General features: G+C 45.5%; 1 protein-coding gene across 1 annotated transcript in view; it reads right to left on the bottom strand.

Moving 5' to 3' along the window:
- The window catches only part of LOC126236612 (inactive rhomboid protein 1), a 164,106-nt gene extending 161,276 nt beyond the window's left edge, over positions 1-2,830 (bottom strand). The window contains exon 1 of the mRNA XM_049946048.1: positions 2,730-2,830. Within this exon, the coding sequence (XP_049802005.1) occupies positions 2,730-2,762 (33 nt within the window). The 5' untranslated portion in view covers positions 2,763-2,830. The remainder of the gene's footprint in view (positions 1-2,729) is intronic.
- Positions 2,831-25,956: the final 23,126 nt, after the last annotated feature.

The raw sequence follows: 25,956 nt of genomic DNA, 5'->3' as shown, positions 1-25,956 counted from the left end.
AAACGTCTTAGCCTGTAAACAGTTCGCGTACCGCCATGGTTAAAGTACACCGTGCATGGCAAAATGGCGCTAACCAAATTTGACCCGAGGCAACGGTGGTGCACCACTGGTCATAGATTAAAGGGGTGAACGACGGCTGCGGAGACTTGTACGGCCTAATAGACGTGCAACTGTTGAACAAGTGCCAGCTCAGATGAACAAAGGGTCTGCCAACAGTGTCTCCTAAACGACCGTTCAGCGAACGTTGTTACGTATGGACCTACGCACCTGGCGCCCGGTTCATATACTCACGCTGACTGCTGTTCATTGCCGGCTGCGGTGGTCTAGCGGTTCTAGGCGCTCAGTCCGGAACCGCGCGACTGCTACGGTCGCAGATTCGAATCCTGCCTCGGGAATGGATGTGTGTAATGTCCTTAGGTTAGTTAGGTTTAAGTAGTTCTAAGTTCTAGGGGACTGATGACCACAGATGTTAAGTCCCATAGTGCTCACAGCCATTTTTGACTGCTGTTCATTGGGGATGAAGGCTGGAATCTGCATGCATGCACCGCAACTGGATGTCCACTGAGTGGCGACAGGTGTCCTTTTGAGATCACGGTTAATGCTCCATTGGACACATGGCCGTAGGTGTGTACAGCGTGAAAAGTGTAAGGGCAAAGGCTGCAGGCGCAGGCTGGGGGAGGGAGCGTTTTAATGTGGGGAATATTTTCGTGGCATTGTCTGAGTGATCTCGTCGTTGTGGAAGGCGCAATGGATCAACGCAAGTATGCATCTATCCTTGGGGACCGTGTCCACCCCTACACGCAGTTTGTTTTTCCTCGGCACGACAATGCAACGTGTCACACAGCTCGCAGTGTACTTGCGTCGTTAGAAGAGTACCAGCGAGAGTTTACTTCACTCCCCTGATCACCAAACTCCCCGGATTTGACCCAATCGAGAATCTGTGTGACCATCTCAGTCGCGCTGCTCGAGCCATAGATGCTCAACCGCAGCTGGCAACGGCACTCGAGTCGATATGACTCCAAAGGAGGTAACAAACCACTTCAGCGTTCGCTAAATTTTGATTTATTAGCAAAACCCAAGGAAAGATAACTCAAGAACTTAATTTGATGGTGGTGGGAGAGGGGCGATGGTCGGCAAATGATGTGTCGCTTATGGGGAAACATGTCCTCGAACCGACCGTGGCAATCTTTTGTTTAGTTCAAATGGCTCTGAGCACTATGGGACTTAACATCTGAGGTCACCAGTGCCCTAGAACTTAGAACTACTTAAACCATCCTAACCTAAGGACATCACACACATCCATACCCGAGGCAGGATTCGAACCTGCGACCGTAGCGGTCACGCGGCTCCAGACTGTAGCTCCTAGAACTGCACGGCCAAAAACGGCCGGCTTTGTTTAGTTGATCCATCTCGCTAGCGTGCCCTGTAGTAAATGAAATACCGAATCGACCACTGACACAGAAGTTGAAACTTGGAATGAAAGAGTTAAATAGTGAAGTACTTTTAGCTCTAGTTAATGCTAAGTAACAATGCTGTATGAGTACTACTGGTGGTCGGAGGCTTCCTTCGCTGTTACCTGTTAATGGAATTGCGCGAAGTATTGTTATCTTCAAAGAAGCTGGCATCGTCATGTTATTCTGTTTTGGCCTCTTGCAACAGTGGTTGAACCGTTAGTGTGCAGAACAACATGACGAGGTCACATTTCCGAAAAAGCTTCATTGTTACCGAATTGCTAAGTTGTCCCAACAGTGGCGTCTCTTCGTACTCCCTGTTCCCTGAAATGATTTCTGCGTGGGTTTCTTCGCCCAGCTTCTCGCTTTGTTGAATTGTTCTGGTGATACGCAAAGACTAGAGACAACTAGCTTGGAGCTTGTAGTACGTTCTGATTTTATGTTGAGTAATCCACTCTTTTTGTCAGTTTACAATCGACTGTTTCAGACGGAACGTACTTTAATCAATATACCCGAAATTTTCACATGATGAAAGTTGGATGAAATGCGTCATAACGGACATTTTCGACTACTACGTTAAACTGCTCGAAATTATCCGCATAGCAACGTTTTTACTTACTTTATCAACTCTCAACCTGTCCTTCCAGTTTCAGCTTACGGTTTTGTTTTAGAAATAATCCCCAACATTAGTTACATTTACTGAATGCCATAAGTAACTCTACTCGTAGCGATAGAGCAGCTTTTCTGGGGAATAACTTTCATAAACCAATGCTAGAAAATCGCAGGGTCGGCGTGGTTACAACGGACTTGGCAGTGTTAGTGTTAGGGATGGCCGGATGCCCTTCCTGCCGCCATCCCGTAACCCCCAGGATGGAATCAGTGTACCCCAATTGTCTGCGTCTAGTGTAAATCGTGAAATAGTGCGGCCGTGTTTAAAATGTCTGCGATGCTTGTATCTGAGGTGGAACGTGGGGACCAGCCCGGTATTCACCTAGCGGAATGTGGAAAACCACCTAAAAACCACATGCAGGCTGGCCGGCACACCACCCCTTGTTGTTAATCCGCCGGGCGGATTCGATCCGGGGCCGGCGCGCCTCCCCGAGTCCAGGAAGCAGCGTGTTAGCGCGCTCAGCTACCCTGGCGGATTATAAGAAAGTATGTGCATGCAGACATTGTTATTATCAGTATCAGGACTGTCAAATAAGCAAATGCAAAAGGTATCGATAGCGAAAGCAGCTCCTCGGCGGGCGCTGCCTAGAGCTGTGCCGGTGTACTCACCGAGATGACGTAGGCGAGTCCGCTGTAGGTCATGGTGGCGACCGACTGTTTCCGGCGTCCCGGCGGCTCGGCCCAGCGCGGCACTACGCCTCCGTCCGGCCGGCCGGCGGGCAGCACGTCTGGCGCACCAGGCGCCGACCCCTGCGGACATAGGCAACACACCACTCACCACTGCTGCAGCGCCCGCACAGGCGTACAGGCGCATTCTCCTGCCAAACGCACGTGACGTTAGCGGCAAAAATATGCTAACCTGAAGAGCCACTAGTTGTAACATGTGAAATATCTGTCTCTTCATGATCTTTGCATACGCTAGGAAATAAACAGTCACCGATCGATACTGATTGCACTGATAAGCCAAAACATTATGACCACTTTCTGCCGCGACGTTAGGGCGTTGCGGGCACGTAACACGGTAAAAAAAAGTATGTAAGCGAAGCCGACATGGATGGGGGATCACATATCGGAGGTATGGGCTGCAAAGTGGGAAATCCATTGAGATAAGTGACTCTGACAAAGGGGAGATTATTATTTCGAAGAGACTATGAACGAGTATCTCGAAGACGGCGAAACTGGTCGAATTTCCATGTGCTACTGTCGTGAGCATCTACGGAAAGAGGTAGAAGGACAGTCAAATGCCACTAGGCACTGAATGATTGGACATCCACGACTCTTCACAGAACGTCGGGTTCGGAGGCTTGTCTGCTCTGTAAAGTGGTGATTTGTGGGATCTCTGCCGAAAGAGCACAAAAAATGGCTCTGAGCACTATGGGACTTAACATCTGAGGTCATCAGTCCCCTAGAACTTAGAACTATTTAACCTAACTAACCTAAGGACATCACACACATCCATGCCCGAGGCAGGATTCGAACCTGCGACCGCAGCGGTCGCGCTGTTCCAGACTGTAGCGCCTTTAACCGTTTGACCACCCCGGCCGCCAACTGTCGGATCCCTCATACACAGAATCAGTGACGCATTTCGTTCTAAAGACGAAAAGACAAGCTATAAAGCAGGTGGTCATAAAGTTTTGGCTCATCAGTGTATATACTTCTTTGTAAGCAGCGAAACATTTGTGACATGGAAGGCGATGAAATTTATAGCTGCTTATTTCACCTGCAGCAATTTAACCTGTCCTCTTAGATTCCTGCCCAACTACACTTTCGGAAATCGTTACATATCCGAAAATAAACAGCGAAATACTAGCGATAAGGAAGTATATAAATATTGTTAATCCTCTTTTCACTCGCAGCAATTTAAACTGCCCTCTTAGGTTTCCGCCTAGCCACACACTTTGAAAATATCAAATATTTTGCAATAAACAGCCAACTATTTATTTCATCCTTCGTTTTGTAATCACAGGGAAATATAAATAGCATCGAATACTGAGGAACGTACTTGTATTACATGCACAAGAAAGTCTCAGAATGTGTTAATAACGCTAAGATGGAAAAAAAGTATTATCATCGAGCAGGACACGAACCTACATCTCTTCAGTGCGCAATCCACCACCTTGTCCATTGCTCTAGTCCTGTGTTACGATATTTTCTGCTGTTGCCTCGATTCTCATACTTTCTCTCGAAGGCTTTATCGTTGATGCGTCATTAACTGACATTTAAGACAAGAGAGACGTGTTTGTGATAAATCTTCTCCATTGATCCGTCGCCACAAAACGGCATGCTACAAGTCATAATACAGAATAGCTGTGTATGTCCAGCGGTGTCTATTGCATCGAGTCAAAGATATGAGTAGTACACCAGTACTGTGTAATAGTCTCTGGCCATAAACATAAATAATAGAATTCTGCCGTTAACGTATACTGCCGAGCGCTGGGCGATTTCATCCCTATGTTCCGAAGGGCGGCCACCTTAGATGTCGCATGCACAGCTGCGTAACAGGAACGTTCTCGTTGCTATCTATGCGGTATATAACAGAGCACCGCAGGTTTCACGTACCACAGACGATGAGTAAATTCTTTATAATCGGGCACATTTGAGTATATGCTGTGCCATTAAATTTTTTCAGAACAGGCAAACGAGGAGGCAAACTGACAGGGTTCCAAGAACCGCCAGCCATTCCGATCGTTCAACAACGAGAATGTGGAAGGAGGAGGACACAGAGCTGTGATAGTGTGCTGAAAAGAAAAGTCTTCAAACGTTCTATGTAAACACTCTTAAAGTTTTTTTAAATAACACAAAAGTTATTAACATTCTACATCTTTAGTCTTCATGTCTACACATTTATTTCTCAACTCTGTCACCCTGCCGACGAACACATTTCTCCGAACGAGGTTGAGTCGTGTTGCGGCTTGCGTTGGTGCCGTTGGTAGGTTGGCATCGTGCAATAGGGATAGTGGCGTCTCGTTTTCATCTTGTGTTTACTGGCGCCACTACATTAGCTAGCGTTGTCTGTCCACAAGTGGCAGCAGCAGCGGTTATCGATATCTAGTACGGTGGTACTATCTTTGGAGGAACGTCAAGTGTTTTCCGGTTCGGAGTGTGAGCAGTTTGGTTGGGACGGAGCAGCAGGGACGGTCGACAGCGCGAGGACATGCCAGGACTGCTGGCAGCACACAGGCACTGCCGGGGAGGGGCTGTAGTTGCGAGGGCGACAACCCCGTTCTTGACTGGACGCAGGACGTTTGAGTTGAGTGAACATTAACCCCGTAGTGAAACCTCCACTATTTTGAGATCACGCCATTTATTCATTCGTTGCTGCTTGCAGAATCGCTGAGACGAAGAGCAGTGAGTGGGGTGTTTGTAGTTGGCGAAATTAATTAGCCATCGTCCACCTTTTATTATTAATCATTGAATTCCTTGTGTTTATTGATTAAGTTCAACCAGCGGTATTAACGCCCCAGTTACCTGCCCTGGAGGTTAGCGTATCTTCGCAGCAGTGTACCTTTCCTTGCCTTGCCGCTGCTGTCCGGTAAGGCATTTAGTTCGACAGCCTCCTCGATTGTGGTTCGGATATTTGTTTCTTTTGGACTACTTTGGTCGTAGTGGGTCCTTCTGCTTCTAGATGTTCTACACACTGGATTCAGAAGACGCAGTCCTGTCCGCCGGTTCCGCCTTGCCTGGGTTATTCCATCGTTGTGTTGGTTATCAGACGTTAGGTAGATGTTGCAAGAGTGTTGGCCGGCGTTTAAACTGTCACTACTTTGAGTTGCCATCCGGTTAAGTGAATACAACTCTTGGCTGCCTGTCTCATCGTTTACGAAGTTGAGCGACTTTCCCAGGTCGATCCTTGGAGCACTGTCTGAGGCCCATTTCTCTCTTGATTTGGTCAGATTGTCATGATTGTCAATGCAAATTGTCTTAAGAATTCTTAATTACATATTGTCTCTTAATATGATTGTCCCTTTTTTATAATGTTTTAGTAAGAATTTGCTTTCTAGGCCTTCAGCCGTCAAATTGTTTTGTTTTTTTTTGTATTTGCTATTGGGGCTGGGGCCTTCAGCCGAGAAATAATTTGAATTTCTTGTAAGGCCTCAAGCCGTGAAGGCAATTTGTCTAAAGAATTTTAAATTAGATATTGTCTTAACAGTCAAATTTGATAATTGTTCTTTATTGTCGACCCTATATGCAATTGGTTCCAACTAAAGTGTACGTGAATTTTTTTTTTTTCAAAGAAACTGAGAAACCAACGGTAACTGCGTAAGGCCCCGTCTACACCGAAATCTGGCTTTCCCTAGGTACCACATCACAGGGAGACCGCTTTGTTGATGACGTCAGTTTAAAACGTCTGACTTTGTTGACAGAGTCACAACCTCACCTCTGCTTGGACGGTTTCATCACTGTCAAAGTGAAGTCCTCCATGGCGTTCTTTAAGTTTTGCAAACAGATGAAAATGAGATGGGGCGAAGTAGGGACTGTATGGAGGATGATCGATGGCAATGTGCCCAAGGCGTCGGATTGACACAAATGTCGCAGTGCTAGCGTATGGTCTGGCATTGCCTTAAAGAAGGAAGGGTTGCTCCAAGTGTGGACGACATCTTCAAATTCGGAACTCAATTATAACACTCTGTTCCTCCCGCATCGACATAGTTACGTTACACACATCCACATGACATGCTACAGCTTGGAGCCCTCTAGGGGCAGAGGGCTGCAAAAGTGTAGACATGAATAATAAAGATGTAGAATGTTAATAACGATTGTTTTATTTAAAAGGCTTTAAGAGTTTTCAGATAAAAAATCAGAGGTACTAATTTTCAGCAGTCCTTCGTAATTACACTGTGAATGAAAGAGAACGGACGGCATTAATTTCGGCACGCCCTCGTTCAAGTACTTCTACATCTACATTTATACTCCGCAAGCCACCCAACGGTGTGTGGCGGAGGGCACTTTACGTGCCACTGTCATTACCTCCCTTTCCTGTTCCAGTCGCGTATGGTTCGCGGGAAGAACGACTGTCGGAAAGCCTCCGTGCGCGCTAGAATCTCTCTAATTTTACATTCGTGATCTCCTCGGGAGGTATAAGTAGGGGGAAGCAATATATTTGATACCTCATCCAGAAACGCACCCTCTCGAAACCTGGACTCTTGCAGAGTCTGCCACTTGAGTTTGCTAAACATCTCCGTAACGCTATCACGCTTGCCAAATAACCCTCTGACGAAACGCGCCGCTCTTCTTTGGATCTTCTCTATCTCCTCCGTCAACCCGACCTCGTACGGATCCCACACTGATGAGCAATACTTTAGATCGAACGAGTGTTTTGTAAGCCACCTCCTTTGTTAATGGACTACATTTTCTAAGGACTCTCCCAATGAATCTCAACCTGGTACCTGCCTTACCAATAATTAATTTTATATGATCATTCCACTTCAAATCGTTCCCTTGGCTTCACTACTTTGAGAAGACGCTGAAGAAGGAGAAGAGAATTTTTATTTGAGTTAATATCGCTGATAAAGTTGTCAGTGCACTGACACACAATTTTAGTTTTCTGAACAGACTGGAGTTCGTGCAGGGGGGATTGTAGCAAGTTCATGGTTCCAGAGTCAACAGAGGGTGTCCTCGCCCAGTGATGAAGAGTAAAGCTGTGTTTATATCAAAGAGTATTGTACAATAGAGAACAATGTAATGAGGTAGTCAAGTTGTTACGACACTGATGTCATATTCGAGGGGATGGAGTTTGCTCTGTCCGGATATCCTCATTGAAATTTTCGGTGGGTTACCTAAATTATGTCGGGCAGTCAGGATGGCTCCTTCATCCAGGGCTGACCTATCTACATCTACATCCACATCCATACTCCGCAAGCCACCTGACGGTGTGTGGCGGAGGGTACCCTGAGTACCTCTATCGGTTCTCCCTTCTATTCCAGTCTCGTATTGTTCGTGGAAAGAAGGATTGTCGGTATGCTTCTGTGTGGGCTCTAATCTCTCTGATTTTATCCTCATGGTCTCTTCGCGAGGTATACGTAGGAGGGAGCAATAGACTGCTTTACTCCTCGGTGAAGGTTATATTCTCGAAACCTCAACAAAAGCCCGTACCGAGCTACTGAGCGTCTCTCCTGCAGAGTCTTCCACTGGAGTTTATCTATCATCTCCGTAACGCTTTCGCGATTACTAAATGATCCTGTAACGAAGCGCGCTGCTCTCCGTTGGATCTTCTCTATCTCTTCTATCAACCCTATCTGGTACGGATCCCACACTGCTGAGCAGTATTCAAGCAGTGGGCGAACAAGCGTACTGTAACCTACTTCCTTTGTTTTCGGATTGCATTTCCTTAGGATTTTTCCAATGAATCTCAGTCTGGTACCTGCTTTACCGACGATCAACTTTATATGATCATTCCATTTTAAATCACTCCTAATGCGTACTCCCAGATAATTTATGGAATTAACTGCTTCCAGTTGCTGACCTGCTATTTTGTAGCTAAATGATAAGGGATCTATCTTTTTATGTATTCGCAGCACATTACACTTGTCTACATTGAGATTCAATTGCCATTCCCTGCACCATGCGTCAATTCGCTGCAGATCCTCATGCATTTCAGTACAATTTTCCATTATTACAACCTCTCGATACACCACAGCATCATCTGAAAAAAGCCTCAGTGAACTTCCGATGTCATCCACCAGGTCATTTATGTATATTGTGAATAGCAACGGTCCTATGACACTCCCCTGCGGCACACCTGAAATCACTCTTACTTCGGAAGACTTCTCTCCATTGAGAATGACATGGTACGATCTGTTATCTAGGAACTCCTCAATCCAATCACACAATTGGTCTGATAGTCCATATGATCTTACTTTGTTCATTAAACGACTGTGGGGAACTGTATCGAACGCCTTGCGGAAGTCAAGAAACACGGCATCTACCTGGGAACCCGTGTCTATGGCCCTCTGAGTCTCGTGGACGAGTAGCGCGAGCTGGGTTTCACATGACCGTCTTTTTCGAAACCCATGCTGATTCCTACAGAGTAGATTTTTAGTCTCCAGAAAAGTCATTATACTCGAACATAATACGTGTTCCAAAATTCTACAACTGATCGACGTTAGAGATATAGGTCTACAGTTCTGTACATCTGTTCGACGTCCCTTCTTGAAAACGGGGATGACCTGTGCCCTTTTCCAATCCTTTGGAACGCTACGCTCTTCGAGAGACTTACGGTACACCGCTGCAAGAAGGGGGGCAAGTTCCTTCGCTTACTCTGTGTAAAATCGAACTGGTATCCCATCAGGTCCAGAGGCCTCTCCTCTTTTGAGCGATTTTAATTGTTTCTCTATCCCTCTGTCGTCTATTTCGATATCTACCATTTTGTCATCTGTGCGACAATCTAGAGAAGGAACTACAGTGCAGTCTTCCTCTGTGAAACAACTTTGGAAAAAGACAGTTAGTATTTCGGCCTTTAGTCTGTCATCCTCTGTTTCAGTACCATTTTGGTCACAGAGTGTCTGGACATTTTGTTTTGATCCACCTACCGCTTTGACATAAGACCAAAATTTCTTAGGATTTTCTGCCAAGTCAGTACATAGAACTTTACTTTCGAATTCATTGAACGCCTCTCGCATAGCCCTTCTCACACTACATTTCGCTTCGCGTAATTTTTGTTTGTCTGCAAGGCTTTGGCTATATTTATGTTTGCTGTGAAGTTCCCTTTGCTTCCGCAGCAGTTTTCTAACCCGGTTGTTGAACCACGGTGGCTCTTTTCCATCTCTTACGATCTTGCTTGGCACATACTCATCTATCCTCATGAAGCCGTGTGCCTGACCTATCTTCATACCGCATTCTTATATACAGGGTGTCCACAATGAGACTCCAACATTTTAATATCCTATATCTTGCTCATTTCAGATGGTGGACCTGTGAATCCTGAAGGGGCAGACAGAGCAACTCAACAAGTTCGTGGTGTGCAAATTTGATACGCCACGTGGCCGTAGTGGAGCTGCAATCAATTGTTTTAGCAAAATGGAGGATATGAAGGAGCGTGCAAAAGTGGTCTGGTGGTGTGCAGAGACAAAATCGGCGACCCAAGTGCAAAGAAACTTTCGTCGAGTTTACAACAAAGCGGCCCCGTCGTTCAAGACTATAAAGAAGTGGTGTGATCAGTTTTTGGCTACTGGAAGTGTTGCGAAAGGGCATGGTGGTGGTAAGCCTGGGATCAGCGAAGATCATGTGGAACAAGTGCGGCGGCCATTCGAACAAAGTCGACAGAAGTCAGTGCGACAGGCAGCACGAGAACTTCGTATGAAACGTTCAACAGTGCACAAAGTGCTTCATCAGCAATTACGTTTGTACGCATATAAAGTGCAGGTTGTGCAAGAAATCAAGCCTCATGATCGACCAAAGCGAGAAGAATTTGCTTGTCATGTTAGATCGCATTTCCGCGGACGAGACATTTTTATCACGCGTGACGTTTACTGACGAGGCAACCTTTCACGTGTCAGGGGCTGTCAATCGTCACAATGTGCGCATCTGGGGGTCCGAAAATCCACATGCACCTAGGGACACATGGGCGACAGTCCGAAAGTTAATGTGTTGTGTGGTTTGATGGTAAACCGCATTGTTGGGCCGTTTTACTTTCGGGAGCCGACTGTGGATGGATCCATCTACCTGGACATGTTGGAACAAATTGCCGTGCCACAGATAACAGACCTGCAGCCAAATGTGATGTTTCAACAGGACGGTGCACCACCCCATTGGAGCTTGATGTCAGAAAATTTTTAAATGACACATTCCCGCAACGATGGATTGACCATGGAGGTCCAATTCCTTGGTCGCCACGTTCGCCCGACATAACGTCCCTCGATTTTTGCTTGTAGGGTTATGTGAAAGACCGGGTATATGCTACACCAGTAAAGGACCTGCAAGACTTGAAACAGCGCATAAGAATTGTCATCAACTCTGTCACAGAACAGATGCTCCGCAACACATGGCACGAAATCGATTGTAGACTTGATACTCTTCGCGCTACCCGTGACGCTCATGTTCAAGTGTACTGAACCGTCCACCTGTGTATGAAAACTTGATGAGCTGCTGTATGATGTCCCTGTATTTGTTCGTCAATAAATTGTGTTTCCTCTCAGATTTTATGAGTTCAAATGTTGGAGTCTCATTGTGGACACCCTGTATTTTATATATATGTATATTTTTAAGCTATCTATTTTTATTATATTGCGATGACAAATCCAATATAACTGTAATAAAATCTACGGACAATGAACACGCTCTTTATTAAGCATTTTCAGAATCGCGGTAAGTGACGTTTTCTTCGCTACATTTTTTTCTCCTTGTTTTTTTCACTAGGTCTCCTTCTGGAAACGCAAAATTGACCTTGTTTTGCTTTAGTTGATCCTTGTTTATTCAACAACTTCTTTTTCGGTACTCTATAGGGAAACTATTGATTCTGAACGTCTATATTGTTGAAGTGTGTATCATACTGAAATATCATGTTAATACGATCGTTTGTAGACTCGCTAGCTGTAGGTTATAAGTTGTGCGAGGTACACTTTTGTGAGTAGTTTCAGCTGTCGCGGAGCCTCCATCACTACCGTTGTCCCTTGCCGTTTCACGCCGTCTGTGCAGTTATGGGCCAAATTACGTGGTGCGCACTCTACCTGCCTTATGCTACAGTAAAATGCAGTACGGAGTTGGGCAGACGCCACCGACCGGCTTAAGGCCGGTTCCCACTAGAGCGCGGCAGCGCGGCGTGCGGCAACGGCAGCGGCAAGCGTTTTCCGCGTTGACGCGGCGGCTCGCGGAATTGGCGTTCCCATCTGGAAGCGGCAGACGCTAGCTGTAGCCAATGACGGACAGCCACTGAGGTACGGGCTGGGACCAACCGAAACGACCGGTGTGTTTGAATAACAATATCTTACACCTACGTGAAGGAAAGACGAAGTTGGGTGAAGACATACCAATTTTTCATTTTCTGTACAATGTACTCTTTCACATATTTCATTATTCATGTTTTCTCATTTCAACATAAACAGATTTCATGACTACCGTTCATGATTGTTCACTATCCCCTAACACATTGAAACAATGTACGATAAAAGAGATTATTCAGATAGTTAAGCGAGACAAGAATTTAAAATGTGATACGGTAGCAGGTACACGAAAACAGTAAGAACACAAAGGCTAGGTGGAAGGGATGAAAGTGGAAGCCACCTGATAGAATTTCCCACAGAGCATAATGTAATCATCACCAGCACCTTGCTTAAGAATCACGAAAGAATAATATAAATTTGGAACAGAGTTTTCGAAACCAGATTTTAAATTGTAGGGTATTTCCTGGTGCAGACGCAAACCTGACTGAAGACTGTCAATAGCAAAAAAAGCGTTCTGAAAAAGAAAATTTGTTCACATCGAATATAAATTCTAATGGTTGGATACTATTTTACAAAGGTATTTGTGTGGAGTGCAGCCTTGTATGTAAGTGAAATGTGGACCATGAACAGTTCTGTCAAGAAGACAATGGACGCTTTCAAAACGTGGTGATCAATAAGAATGCTGAAGATTAGATATGAGGATCGTGTGACTAAAGAAGAAGTACGGAATTAAATAGAGGAGGAAGAGGAAATTACGGCACAACCTTGACAACAGTAGGGGTTAGTTGACAGGACGTATTATGGGGCGTCAAAGAGTGAGGACAAAGGGGTTGGGTGATAGCATTCTGATAATAATCATCTGTTGAAATGCTATTCTACTATTTTATCTATTGCTGTAAGCAGTGAATTTACTCTTCCATGCACTCCTCCACAAAACATTTAAACCAAAACTGAAATCAGCTGAACACCAAATCTTTCAACCACTGTCTGACAACTACTGGATTTACTTTCAACTTTCTATAATTATCACTGGCTAGCCACACATACATACAGATATAAAGAGAACAAAAATTAACAAACATTAGTTTTCAGCATATAAATCTGCAGATTGGCAACATGTACATAAACAAACCAGAGAGGAAGGGACATGAGGTGAACACACTGTAGTTACGACTTCAAATCAGAGTTTTCGGTAAAACGTCTACAGCTAGTGACAGAAGAAAAAAAGAGCGAACATGAAAATGTGCTTATGTTCCATAATCTAAGTTTTAGTTCAACCTCCAGCATGTGACCAGGTGAGGCGAAACGTATATGTCTGCCAAAAACTCGATTCACTGTAAGTAATCAGTCATTCACGTAAAAAAAGATGTGAACTGTTTTATAATCTGCAAGTATCACATATCAAAACAAAACTGAATCATTCTAGATTCCACCGAAGATGCCTTAAAGTAAAAGGCGAAATGCGCGTTGAATCAGTAAAGTTCACTGGATAAAGAAAAAAAAGTTTGTTACTTACCAAAGGAAATAATCAATAGCTGTAGATATTTAGTAAATTACATTTTAGGACATACCAGCAAATTAGTTTCGGTTTAACTTCTCATTCCACATGCTATTAAATGCTGTTTAAAACAATTCATCTATTCCTTCTGAAAAACTGTAGGTACTTTCATATCTCGGTAGATAAACAGATTTAGGATATTTATCATGCGACATACATGACTTTTCACAAGTTATCGTTTGCAAAAAAAACACGTTTCGATTTCTTGAACCGTTTACGAAATTTGCGGTTGATACTACCGCACGGTTTACGACGAGCAGGACGAAGTACCGGTCGCGCCGCGAGCAACTCGCGCGCGATCACGGCACAGCCCGTCCGCCGACATATCATTCAATATCTCGAGAACGGTGATAGCTATCGATCTGCTCTCACCTTTAAAAACAATTTCGATATGTTGACTAAATTTCATACGCAATAATGTATTATCTAAAATGAACTGTACGCAAAGTCCACGCAATGCGTTTTTACCTCTGCACACTCATTCAAATTTCGTGTAAAGGTTTACGTAAATGCGATACAGCAAGTGGTGGTGGTGGTGGTGGTAGTTAGTGTTTAACGTCCCGTCGACAACGAGGTGATTAGAGACGGAGCGCAAGCTCGGGTTAGGGAAGGATTGGGAAGGAAATCGGCCGTGCCCTTTCAAAGGAACCATCCAGGCATTTGCCTGAAACGATTTAGGGAAATCACGGAAAACCTAAATCAGGATGGCCGGAGACGGGATTGAACCGTCGTCCTCCCGAATGCGAGTCCAGTGTGCTAACCACTGCGCCACCTCGCTCGGTACAGCAAGTAACCACGACGAATAACGAAAATAAATTCGGTCCTTTATCGAGAGAAGATATCAGGCTGTAACATGACCAAGAATCAAAGTTTTCTACCGAATAGTTTCCTTGGAATCGGATGATAAGTATTTCATAGCTGCCGCCGCGTCCGCGCCAGCGGTTCGGCGAAAGTTCGTGTGGCCCGGGGTTCTGTACCTGACGTCACGCTCAGCGCGTTCTGTGATTGGCGGCGCGCACCTGGAGCGCGTCACGCGGCAGCGGAAGCGGTTCGACATGGTCAAACCGCGACGCAGAGCCCGCCGCGCCTTGCCGCTGACGCCATTTCCATGGCAACCACGCCGCTGACGCGCGGTTTTGACGCGCGGCAGCCCTTGTGGGAACCGGCCTTTACTGCATATGCTGCAGGCGCTCACTCCGAACATTCCCATCGAGTCATTGATTTTCGTTTGGTTCCATTTTTTGACTGCTGTGGTGTCGTCCGAAGGGCGGCTGCCAACGCAAAGTTGGCACCTCACGAGGAAACCACAGAAGAGTACAGTCGCTGGATGCCGCACCGACGAATGAGCAACGCCGGCGTTGCTACACCTCCTTGAGCTTCTCCACGCCAACACAACGGCTCATCTACTTCCAGCTGAGCAGAGGAACGCTAGCCCCCGTTTTTAGTCAACGATCAAGACGACAGCATGACCCCTAGCGTATTAAATGTCTTAGGCAGAACTTAATGTGACACTGCGTTAGTTTTTTATCAAGTGGTCTTGCAGAACTGTCTGTATTAAGTGATACTTTACGTAATATTCAGAAACAGTTGTAAACATTCAGAAAATTTCTGTTGAATGTCACAAAGTGAAGTAATATTTTATATGTTATAGTTCCACTCCAATCTCCTCCCGAAGCAAATCAGAGAACCCACCGTTGTGCCGGTGAGTGTATTTTCGTACTGCACAACAACAAATTTTGCAGAAGTATCATTATTAATAGAAAAAACTGACACTGATTAATGTATACGGTAGTAGAAGCAGAAACCTTACTTAAAACACAGGTTCACAAACGAGCCATTTACGAGATAACTGCGAAATTCTGGATGTGGGCTGCCACTGACTTCATACGTTGTAAACATATTTATGTTTTACTGGATATACACAAAATACGGTACATGTGATGATGTTTATAGAGCTAGTGTGGAGTTCTAATTAGGCCATATATACAGGCAGGAAAGGATTCAGGGTCCGGCTGCGGGGAGTGTGAGGGTGTGGGGGATGACAACTTCTTACTGCTCCCTTTCTGCTCAAACATTTAATTGTGATCATCCACAGTTTTAACGTGCCACAGACGTCTACGATTCCAGTAATAGTAACAACAAAATGTGTAGAATATTTTGTTATTGTTATTCAAGTTTGAGCGCTACTGGAAAACGTAATGTACAACAACAGGAATTTTCAGAGTCTTGTTTTAGGTTCTCTTTGTGTCGATATTACTTTCAGTCGCTTACAATGGGCTCTTTCCCACTCGTCAGACCAAGCTGTTCCGGTCTTGTTGGTATTTCCTGCCAGTTCAACTGTCTAGCCGTGAATTTTCCGCCTAAAATTTTTTGTCTATTACATCAAGCTGTGCTAGTCCTGCTTCTTTCAGGCCTTCTTTTGCTGCACCAACTCTCTTTATTGTTTAAATTTTAGCTGCTAGCTTCGTTGAATTTCAAAACCTTTATAGATGATCTGGTTGGTTCTATTCTTTTAACATGGCCATTGAATTTTGAGCTGCGTTTATTCATAGCAGTTGGTGTAAATTTCCATTTCTTGATATGCCCAAGATCTGAATGTTCCTTCTTCAATATAATTTGGACCTAAAATTTCATGACTAATATTCGTTCTCTTTTTTGGGCTCCTTCATTGTCTCTCTCTCTCTCTTCGTAATAATTATTTCAGCCCAATAAGTTAGGCCAAGTGGCCAATAGTTAGCAGACCGAGTGACAGTGCAAACGTCTGTGACGGAGATCTTTTCTCGTAATTATTAAGAGCATCCGACTTTTTGATAAGGGTTTTTGGTCCGACAGCTAAGAAAACAATCGTGTTTGTTAAAACATTGTACTGATTAAAGAAATAGTAATAACTTGCTACTTCAGCAAACCACTTCTGCCAGCTCCACGAGATGTACCAACCTTCTGTAATCTGATACTCTACAACCAAGCAGATTTACTCCCCATCATCTCCGCTATAAAGGTGGCAATAGGAAACATCAAATTAGACCCAATTCGTTGTTAACGTCCTGATTGCGCCACGCAGTTCACATCGAGTCTAGTTGATGTAGTGAACCTGTGCCGGGACGCGACAGTAACAAACTCTCAAACTTTGACGAAGTCTTAATTTACACAGTAATAAACTAACGTGTGCACTGAACATTGTCAGTATTTCACTTAGATACACTCTGTGGACCTGAGTCTGCAGTCTTGGTGCCATGTAAGCGTGTAAGTAGAAAAATTCGGCTTCTCAGTCGTTTCCGCATACTCTGGGGAAGTCAGCCTTCCCACAGCGGACGGTTTTCCCACTTCTGTTTTCCCTAACTCAGTTTCCTGAGGCTTTTGTCGGTTGTGCCTGCGGTGTTATGAACTGTTTCAGATTTGTTGTTGACGGCATGCACAGTCAAACTGGGTATGTGCAACTTTACCTGGCTAGAATAGTACCGGGGAAGTCGTAAACCCATCTGAAAGGTAGGCCCTCGCACAAGCAACTGAAAAGTGTCCGGTGTTAAGTGTGACTTTCGTTATAGAACTCCTTATCATTTTTGAGAGTCTTAGTTTCATGCTATTTTGTTCTCCAAAAGTTCGCTATGAAATTTTGAAATTGTACCAACAAATATATACACTTCTACTGAAATGTACTTTGTAAGAGGGGGGGAGGGGGCGGGGAGAGGACCGTGATATTTCTTATTCAGTACGGCCTTCGGTGAAATTTGCGCCTAATTCAAATGAATCTAGATACAAAGGAATTGTAGGCATTCGCTGCGAGTGGGCATAGATTTAAATTAGTGGGGAAAGTTAAAAATATTTGCCGAACAGGGATTCGAACACGGGTCGCTTGTTTATTTGGTGGATGTTCTGGCCGCTACGCCATTCAGACAAAGTGGTCATCGCAATTGCACGGACACACCTAGCACACCTGCCGTCAGATACAAATTTGCAACTTATCCACACAATACTAATGTAGTTTCCCTTGCCCATTGTCCTCATTACTTGCGGCATTTCGCCGATTCCCGTAACAGTTCCAGCTTCTTGTGCATCCGCACTGAAGAGATCGGTGGCCGTTCTCCTTAATTATACACTCCTGGAAATTGAAATAAGAACACCGTGAATTCATTGTCCCAGGAAGGGGAAACTTTATTGACACATTCCTGGGGTCAGATACATCACATGATCACACTGACAGAACCACAGGCACATAGACACAGGCAACAGAGCATGCACAATGTCGGCACTAGTACAGTGTATATCCACCTTTCGCAGCAATGTAGGCTGCTATTCTCCCATTGAGACGATCGTAGAGATGCTGGATGTAGTCCTGTGGAACGGCTTGCCATGCCATTTCCACCTGGCGCCTCAGTTGGACCAGCGTTCGTGCTGGACGTGCAGACCGCGTGAGACGACGCTTCATCCAGTCCCAAACATGCTCAATGGGGGACAGATCCGGAGATCTTGCTGGCCAGGGTAGTTGACTTACACCTTCTAGAGCACGTTGGGTGGCACGGGATACATGCGGACGTGCATTGTCCTGTTGGAACAGCAAGTTCCCTTGCCGGTCTAGGAATGGTAGAACGATGGGTTCGATGACGGTTTGGATGTACCGTGCACTATTCAGTGTCCCCTCGACGATCACCAGTGGTGTACGGCCAGTGTAGGAGATCGCTCCCCACACCATGATGCCGGGTGTTGGCCCTGTGTGCCTCGGTCGTATGCAGTCCTGATTGTGGCGCTCACCTGCACGGCGCCAAACACGCATACGACCATCATTGGCACCAAGGCAGAAGCGACTCTCATCGCTGAAGACGACACGTCTCCATTCGTCCCTCCATTCACGCCTGTCGCGACACCACTGGAGGCGGGCTGCACGATGTTGGGGCGTCAGCGGAAGACGGCCTAACGGTGTGCGGGACCGTAGCCCAGCTTCATGGAGACGGTTGCGAATGGTCCTCGCCGATACCCCAGGAGCAACAGTGTCCCTAATTTGCTGGGAAGTGGCGGTGCGGTCCCCTACGGCACTGCGTAGGATCCTACGGTCTTGGCGTGCATCCGTGCGTCGCTGCGGTCCGGTCCCAGGTCGACGGGCACGTGCACCTTCCGCCGACCACTGGCGACAACATCGATGTACTGTGGAGACCTCACGCCCCACGTGTTGAGCAATTCGGCGGTACGTCCACCCGGCCTCCCTCATGCCCACTATACGCCCTCGCTCAAAGTCCGTCAACTGCACATACGGTTCACGTCCACGCTGTCGCGGCATGCTACCAGTGTTAAAGACTGCGATGGAGCTCCGTATGCCACGGCAAACTGGCTGACACTGACGGCGGCGGTGCACAAATGCTGCGCAGCTAGCGCCATTCGACGGCCAACACCGCGGTTCCTGGTGTGTCCGCTGTGCCGTGCGTGTGATCATTGCTTGTACAGCCCTCTCGCAGTGTCCGGAGCAAGTATGGTGGGTCTGACACACCGGTGTCAATGTGTTCTTTTTTCCATTTCCAGGAGTGTATATGTGGTGACTCTTCTTTCGGACGTGTACGAAAGAACATATACCACATACATATCAAACTAATTTCTATTAACTAGGACAATATTTCATTGTTAGGTAAGTGGTGGTAAGAACTTGTAAGAGATGCATACTGAGGTATTCATGTTCCTGTATACCATGAAACACGTATGTATTCAGTGTATCCATTAACAGCGATGGCGAGGCATGACAGAATCTTTGACCAGAGAGTTATTTATCGTTGCTAGTCTGCGCTTGACCGCGCGAGTGTTCAGTTGCGAGTGTTCAGTTGCGAGTTGCACTCTGTCTGCAGTAGTAGTCAGTCGGAAGTTGTGTGTGAGGAGTCGGCGGGCGTCGACATGGGTTTCTGGTCACGGTTCTGGACGAGGTATATTGTCATCGAAGGTAATGAAGCAGCATTGCGCTCAGCCAATAACATATGTTAATTGTAATTAATTTGTTCAAGAATTGCCCCAATAATAATTTTCTTTTAAAGTAACTGTTTTAAACAAAAAGGATTCATTTCAAGTTAAATAATATTTCCCATGCATTCCCTCCACGAATCAGAATTAAACATGGGCCAGCATTCCACGGAGCTGTGCCGAAAAATAAGAGCAGATGTAGATGCAGTAAAAATAAGAGCAGATATAGATGCAGTTTACTGAGGTAAGAATTTTGGTTTTTGTGTTCAGGTTTAATTATTGCACAGGGCCGAAGGTCAGCGCAGCTGACCTTATAAAATTTATCAGATTCATCTTAACGTTAATTTTGTGGGGACATAACATTTTTGCACATTTTTGTTACCATTGAGTTTTATTACTGTAGGAAGCTAACATTTGGGACTATTTGCATTTCTATTCAGTTCTTTTCATTATAAAAAATTTTGCGGGGATTATTATTCGCTTTTGTGGGAAGACAACATTTGGCACAATTTCATTAACAGTGTCCTTATAAAAATATTGCGGGAAGGTTACAACCGTAGTGTCGCACCAGACGAGAACAGTGGTGAGACTTTTCCGCTACACTGACAGGTTTGTAGCATATATGAAGGCGCTCGGGTTGAAAACGAGAAACTCACTATCCAGTCTAAATCAAACAATGGAAAGTCCAGGATGGAATAATTACAATATTGCGAAAAGGCTAGATTGCTACTCACTATAAAGTGGAGATGCTGAGTCGCAGATAGGCACGCCAAAAAAACTGTCAAACACGTTAGTTTCATCCAAAAGGCATTCTTCCGAATTAGACTACACACACACACACACACATACTCACTCACGCAAATGCAACTCACACACTCATGACCACTGTCTCTGGCTGTCCAAGATGCTACTCGAGGCGGGTGTAAAATGAATATGCACAACAGAGAATAAAAACGCTAAAATGAAGATTTAGCCCTGTCTGAATACACCCTGAAGCAGATCCTAGGATCTCTTAATTCCATAAATTACAACCTAAACATAAATGAATGATGAAGGCAACTAATCCTACTAAATGATAAACGTTGTCCCGGGTTAAATATTTATTGTAGATTAAAAAACCTTTATATTACAAAGATTACATTTCTTAAGTAAGATTATTAATCAATTGCCCAACTCTGCCCCTTATTATGACTGCGCGGTCTAATATCAATAACGCGAAATGACTGACATCATCTACGTACCAAACACAAGAAGACAATGCTTTCAAAGATGATCTACGGTGGTGTGGAACCTCAGTGGAAATAAACAAACGTGATCACAGCTATTTAGCTTTTATAGCCTAATAAGCCGAAACAATTAGCGATATCACCGTATGTACTGCGTCTCGTTTGACAGTCTGGTGAGGCAGCTAGAGACAGTGGTCATGTGAATGTGAGTTGTGTTTGCGCGAGTGTGTGTCTGTATGAGGTCTAATCCGGAAGAGGGGCTTTTGGCCAAAAGTATACTTGTTTGAGAGTCTTTTTGTTGTGCCTGTCTGCGACTCACCATATCCGCTATATGATGAGTAGCAATCTAACCTTTTCATAATTTGTGACTGTTCAGGCTAAGTTATGTCTCATTCATGAACGGACTTTCACCAGCACTCTCTTACTGATGCAGCTTATTTTGGGAGAGATACTAGTCGCTGGCTCGCGCGGATGAGTTTGTATGATATGGGTGCATCAGGCGGGTCGCCTGGCATACAGAGGCCATCTCGAAGTCGAAGATACACGTCTGACGGGAGATGTACGACTCGGAGAATGCCACGAAGCTGGCGCAAGGAAACAAGGACCACTGCATCACTTCTTTCCGCTGACGGATAACACGTGGTTTCGACTATACGCGATTATTTCCTGTGCCGTTCAAAAGCGAGGAGATAGCTCCTCCACTGCCGCTTTGACGTCTTCCTGATGAAGGCGTCTCTTGTTGACGGTTCAGAGGATGACAACGACGTTTCCGGCTGCGTCGTCAGCGCCCGGAAGGCGGTGTCCAGCTGCGAGTCTGTGTGCGCGCGTGTTGTTGCTGGGTCCGTGGGCGGCTTGGGTGTGGGGTGTTTGCAGGGCGCGGCTAATGGCGCCCTGTTGACACAGCCCTGGGCCGCACCGGGAGTGGGACAAGAAGCGGCCCTTTGTGCGCGGCCTGGCCGGCGCCCGGCACGGCGCGCTCGCTGCAGCGAGCAGCGGAGGCCGCCTCGCAGCGCAGCACTGCTGCTCTGATCCGTGCTTCGCGGATCTGACATACAGAAGTGCGCGGCTGCGTACCGTGTAAGTTTTCCGTGGCCAAAGAGCTGCACGTACAGTGAAGTGTGAGAAAACTGTAACAGCCAAAAGGTAGATTTTATTGTCACCCGCAGGCAATGATGTGGAGCCCGTAACTATTCGCTCGCCTCAGTGGATGTCGCCAATGCGAAAATCTACTTTGCTCAACATAACTAAGGGCTCACTTTTTCGAAACCCCGTAATAGTCTCCCATTCCGAGGCATAAGTTTGAAACGACGCCACCCTCGGTCTCGGCGACTCTTCAAACAACAAGGTCTCGACACATATAAAAAAAAGCCAGAGCTCAGAATTTTATGTGAAGTGTAGACTGGCTTAATGATGTCACATTGGCACCAAATTTCACCTCAAGTCTGCCCAGTGCTGCCGCGAACCTGTCACACAATGAGTAGGTCGTCACACCCCCTCTTACCCATATTTCACCCCCTCTTTTAACGCCTCTGCGATGGAGGTCAGAACCGCGACGCCCAGCGTTGGAATCATGCGAGTTTCGCATGCGTGTCCGAGGATAATATTTCTGACACATCCTCGCTCAGACGCGACACGAAAAGGTCTCAACGGCTGGCATCAAGGGCGTCACTGAAATCACCCTTTTCTTTGGAGCGTTGACACCCACACATTTCACAGTCGAAAACGACAGTTCGAATTGCGATTAGCAACAGTACGATGTTTTCGATAATCCTTGATACTGCTAACACCCCGGACGTTTCAATCGCTTTTCTGGGGACACTGTGACGCTGCATCACTATTGAAAGTGACTGCATCGCATTGGAGTGCAGCGTGACCGCAATTTTTGCCCTCGTTGTACAGTTTGGAACCAGTAGCGACCTTTGAAAGTCATTGATCAAAATTTGAAACTGATCCAAAGCAGCGCTCCTGATTCACAGTTGTGATCACAGGGGGGAGAGGTTGGGTAGCGGGTGCAACGTTGACACATGCGTGAATAAAACGGGTGAGAACCCCTCCCCCTGCGGCCACTGCAGTTGGATAAGATCTCTGTGACGATTTCGCGCTGGCTGTACGAACCTGAAAGAAACGCGCTGCTCGTCTTTGGAGCTTCTCTGTTTTCTCTACCAATCCTATCTAGTACTGATCCCATACTGACGAATAATACTGAAGTGTCGGTAGAACGAGGATTTTTAGGGGTCGATCACTCCCTGAGGATTCTTCCAGTGAGTTTCGGTCTGGCATCAGACTTTCCTATGATGAAATTTAGCTGGACGTACCATCTTAAATCCGTCTGTACGCACACTCCGAGATATTTCATGAATGTCAGTGCTTCCATTACATGCTCGGCAGTCGTCCAATCATACAAGAACGGGCCTGTTCGCTTGTTTTTGCTCAGTACGTTACTTTTGTTTGTGTTGAATGTTAACTACCAGCCTCTGCATCAGCGTCTATCCTCTCCAATCTTCCTGCGTTTCGCTACAATTTTCTAGCGTTGCAACTTCTCTGTATACAACAGCGTCATCCGCGAGTATGGACTAGATCATTTATGTGTTTTGTAAACAGTAATGGTTCTATACCGCTCGCAAGGGTTACGTCCGAAGATACTTTTATGTAGACTGACATCCTGTCTCCTGTTCAGTAGTAAATCTTGAGTACAGTCGAATAGTAGCAGTGATGTTCTGTACACTCGTATTTTGTTCATTAGGCGCAGTGCGCCGCTTTGTCAAACGCCTTCCGGAAGTCAAGGAACACAGGATCAACCTGGACGCCGGTACCTACTGTCTTCAGAGTCTCCTGGACGAACGCAGCGAGCTGGGTATCAGACGACCGTTGTGTGCGGAATCTACTTATTTTTATTCCTACAGAGGAGATTTTCGGTCTCCAGTCAGGTCACAACACGCGAACATAAAACGTGTTCCATAATTCTACAACAGACTGACGTCAGCGGTATACGCCTATAGATAGCTATGCACGTCTTTTCAATTGAAAGAACGAACCGCAGTACGATCTTCGTCTGTGAAACAATTTTGTGAAAAAGTAATTAGTATCTCTGCCTTCGTTTCGATGCCATCATGTTCACCGAGAGCCCAGGTAGATGGTTTTGTTCTTTATAGGGTGTCCCAGGAGGAACGGTCAATATTTGGGGAAATGACAGGAACGCCCATTTGAAGCAAAAAAAAAAAAAATAGTCATATGGGTATATGAGCTCCCAAATGGTTTCCGAGATACGACGTATTTAATGTACATTTGCTTTTGGGTTAGAGGCGCACGCGTATGTGTCTTACCCACCCAGTCTCTTTGGACGTTTTATTATAGCCCATCAAACATCGTTACTTTCAGCTTCTTTGTTCGGGGTATTAAACTAGCCTCTTGGACGCGCAGTTGTCCGTGGCGTGTTGTGAGTGTGGTAGTGCGACGGATTGAAGCAGAGAGAAGCATCGCTTGACTGTGTTGGTATATGCGTTGACTAAAATTCCACATATCTACACTAATGAAGAATATGCAGATATGGTGTATGTTTACGGCTATTTCGATAGTAGTACTTCTGCTGCTGTCACTTTCCGACCGTCCAATTCCTGATCGTAGAGTGTCAGCAAGAGTTTTCAGCACACTGCGAGAAGTAGGTATTCTTCCAAGTTCCTGTTTTCCTCCGGAACCTGTAGTTCCAACTACCTGTGAAGGAACAGCAACACATTAAAATGGTGCAGCGTAATCTCACTACCAGCACACGGCGACTTCCTGAGGGTGCAAGTCTCCCACAAACACACACATGGCGAACATTAAAGCGTGTCTACAATCTCCACAGTGGCCACAATCAACTGAACACGTGATAATCCACACACTACAGTGAAAATCAATTTCCAAGTTCGTTTATCGAGCGGTGTTTGGTGAGGCATGGTCGGTAATGTCTTGATTGTTCCAAGACATTTTAGAAAAGCTAATGACAGTAGAGAATTTCATGCAATATATATTTTTTTTTTGAAAAATGCGTTTGTTGACCACGTTGAGGACGCTCATCTGGCCACACTGACTGCAATGTATTTCCAGTGCGACGGATACCCTCCGCATTTCATCAGAACTGCGAGAGAAAACTTCAACCGCACTCACCCAGATCGCTGGATTGGTTGCAGTAGTACAATTAACTCGCCATGAAAATCGCCAGCTCTTACGCCATTAGATTTTTGGTTATTTGGTTGGATGAAGTCTGAGATGAGATGTACGAAAGAAAGGTGAATACGCGATATGAACTACTTGGTCGCCTCGTGGACGCTGCGGCCCTCATTCGGGAACGCCCAGAGGCACTCAGACAAGCGACACGTAATGCTTTGCCAAGAGCGCACTAATGCACTGAAGTTGACGGAAGGATATTCGAGCATTTAGTGGAAACTTAGGTGAATGTGTTACAAATACGAATTTTCAACTGAAACTTTGTAAAACGCGTGTTGTAATGTGTACTAACTGTTGTACATGTGTCAACCTGACATTGTGCTGGAATAATACAGAGAATGAACAACAATGTACATTAAACGTATCTATCTCGGAAACTATTCGGAATACGGCATATGTCCATATGAAATTTTTTGCTTGAAATGACCGTTCCTGTTACATCTCTGAATATTGACCATTCCTCCTGGGACACTCTGCAAACAGATTTAATATGAGACTGACACGCTTTACCGATTTACTGTGAGACCAATAGATTTTTACTTCCACATTTGTTGAACGCTTTACGGATGGATTTTCTTGTGCTGATTTTGCCGTCGTTCGGTTTTTGTTTATCTACGAAGCTTTGGGTAAGTTTATATCTGGAGTATAGCTCTCTTTGTTTCTGAAACACGGCTGGTCGTTACCATCTCTCAGTTTTGATAGGCACATGCCTGTCTAAGGCATTTGTACAATACTCATGAATTCTGTCGACTTATACTCAAGATATTCAATCTCAAAGATGAGTCCAGAATTTTCACTCTGCAGCGGAGTGTGCGCTGATATGAAACTTCCTGGCAGATTAAAACTGTGTGTGCCCGACCGAGACTCGAACTCGGGACCTTTGCCTTTCGCGGGCAAGTGCTCTACTTGCCCGCGAAAGGCAAAGGTCCCGAGTTCGAGTCTCGGTCGCGTACACACAGTTCTAATCAAAAATGGTTCAAATGGCTCTGAGCACTATGGGACTCAACTTCTAAGGTCATTAGTCCCCTAGA

The sequence above is a fragment of the Schistocerca nitens genome, chromosome 2 (assembly GCF_023898315.1).
Source record: "Schistocerca nitens isolate TAMUIC-IGC-003100 chromosome 2, iqSchNite1.1, whole genome shotgun sequence".
Taxonomy (NCBI): Eukaryota; Metazoa; Arthropoda; class Insecta; order Orthoptera; family Acrididae; genus Schistocerca; species Schistocerca nitens.
This window is presented reverse-complemented; position numbering and strand designations above follow the sequence as displayed.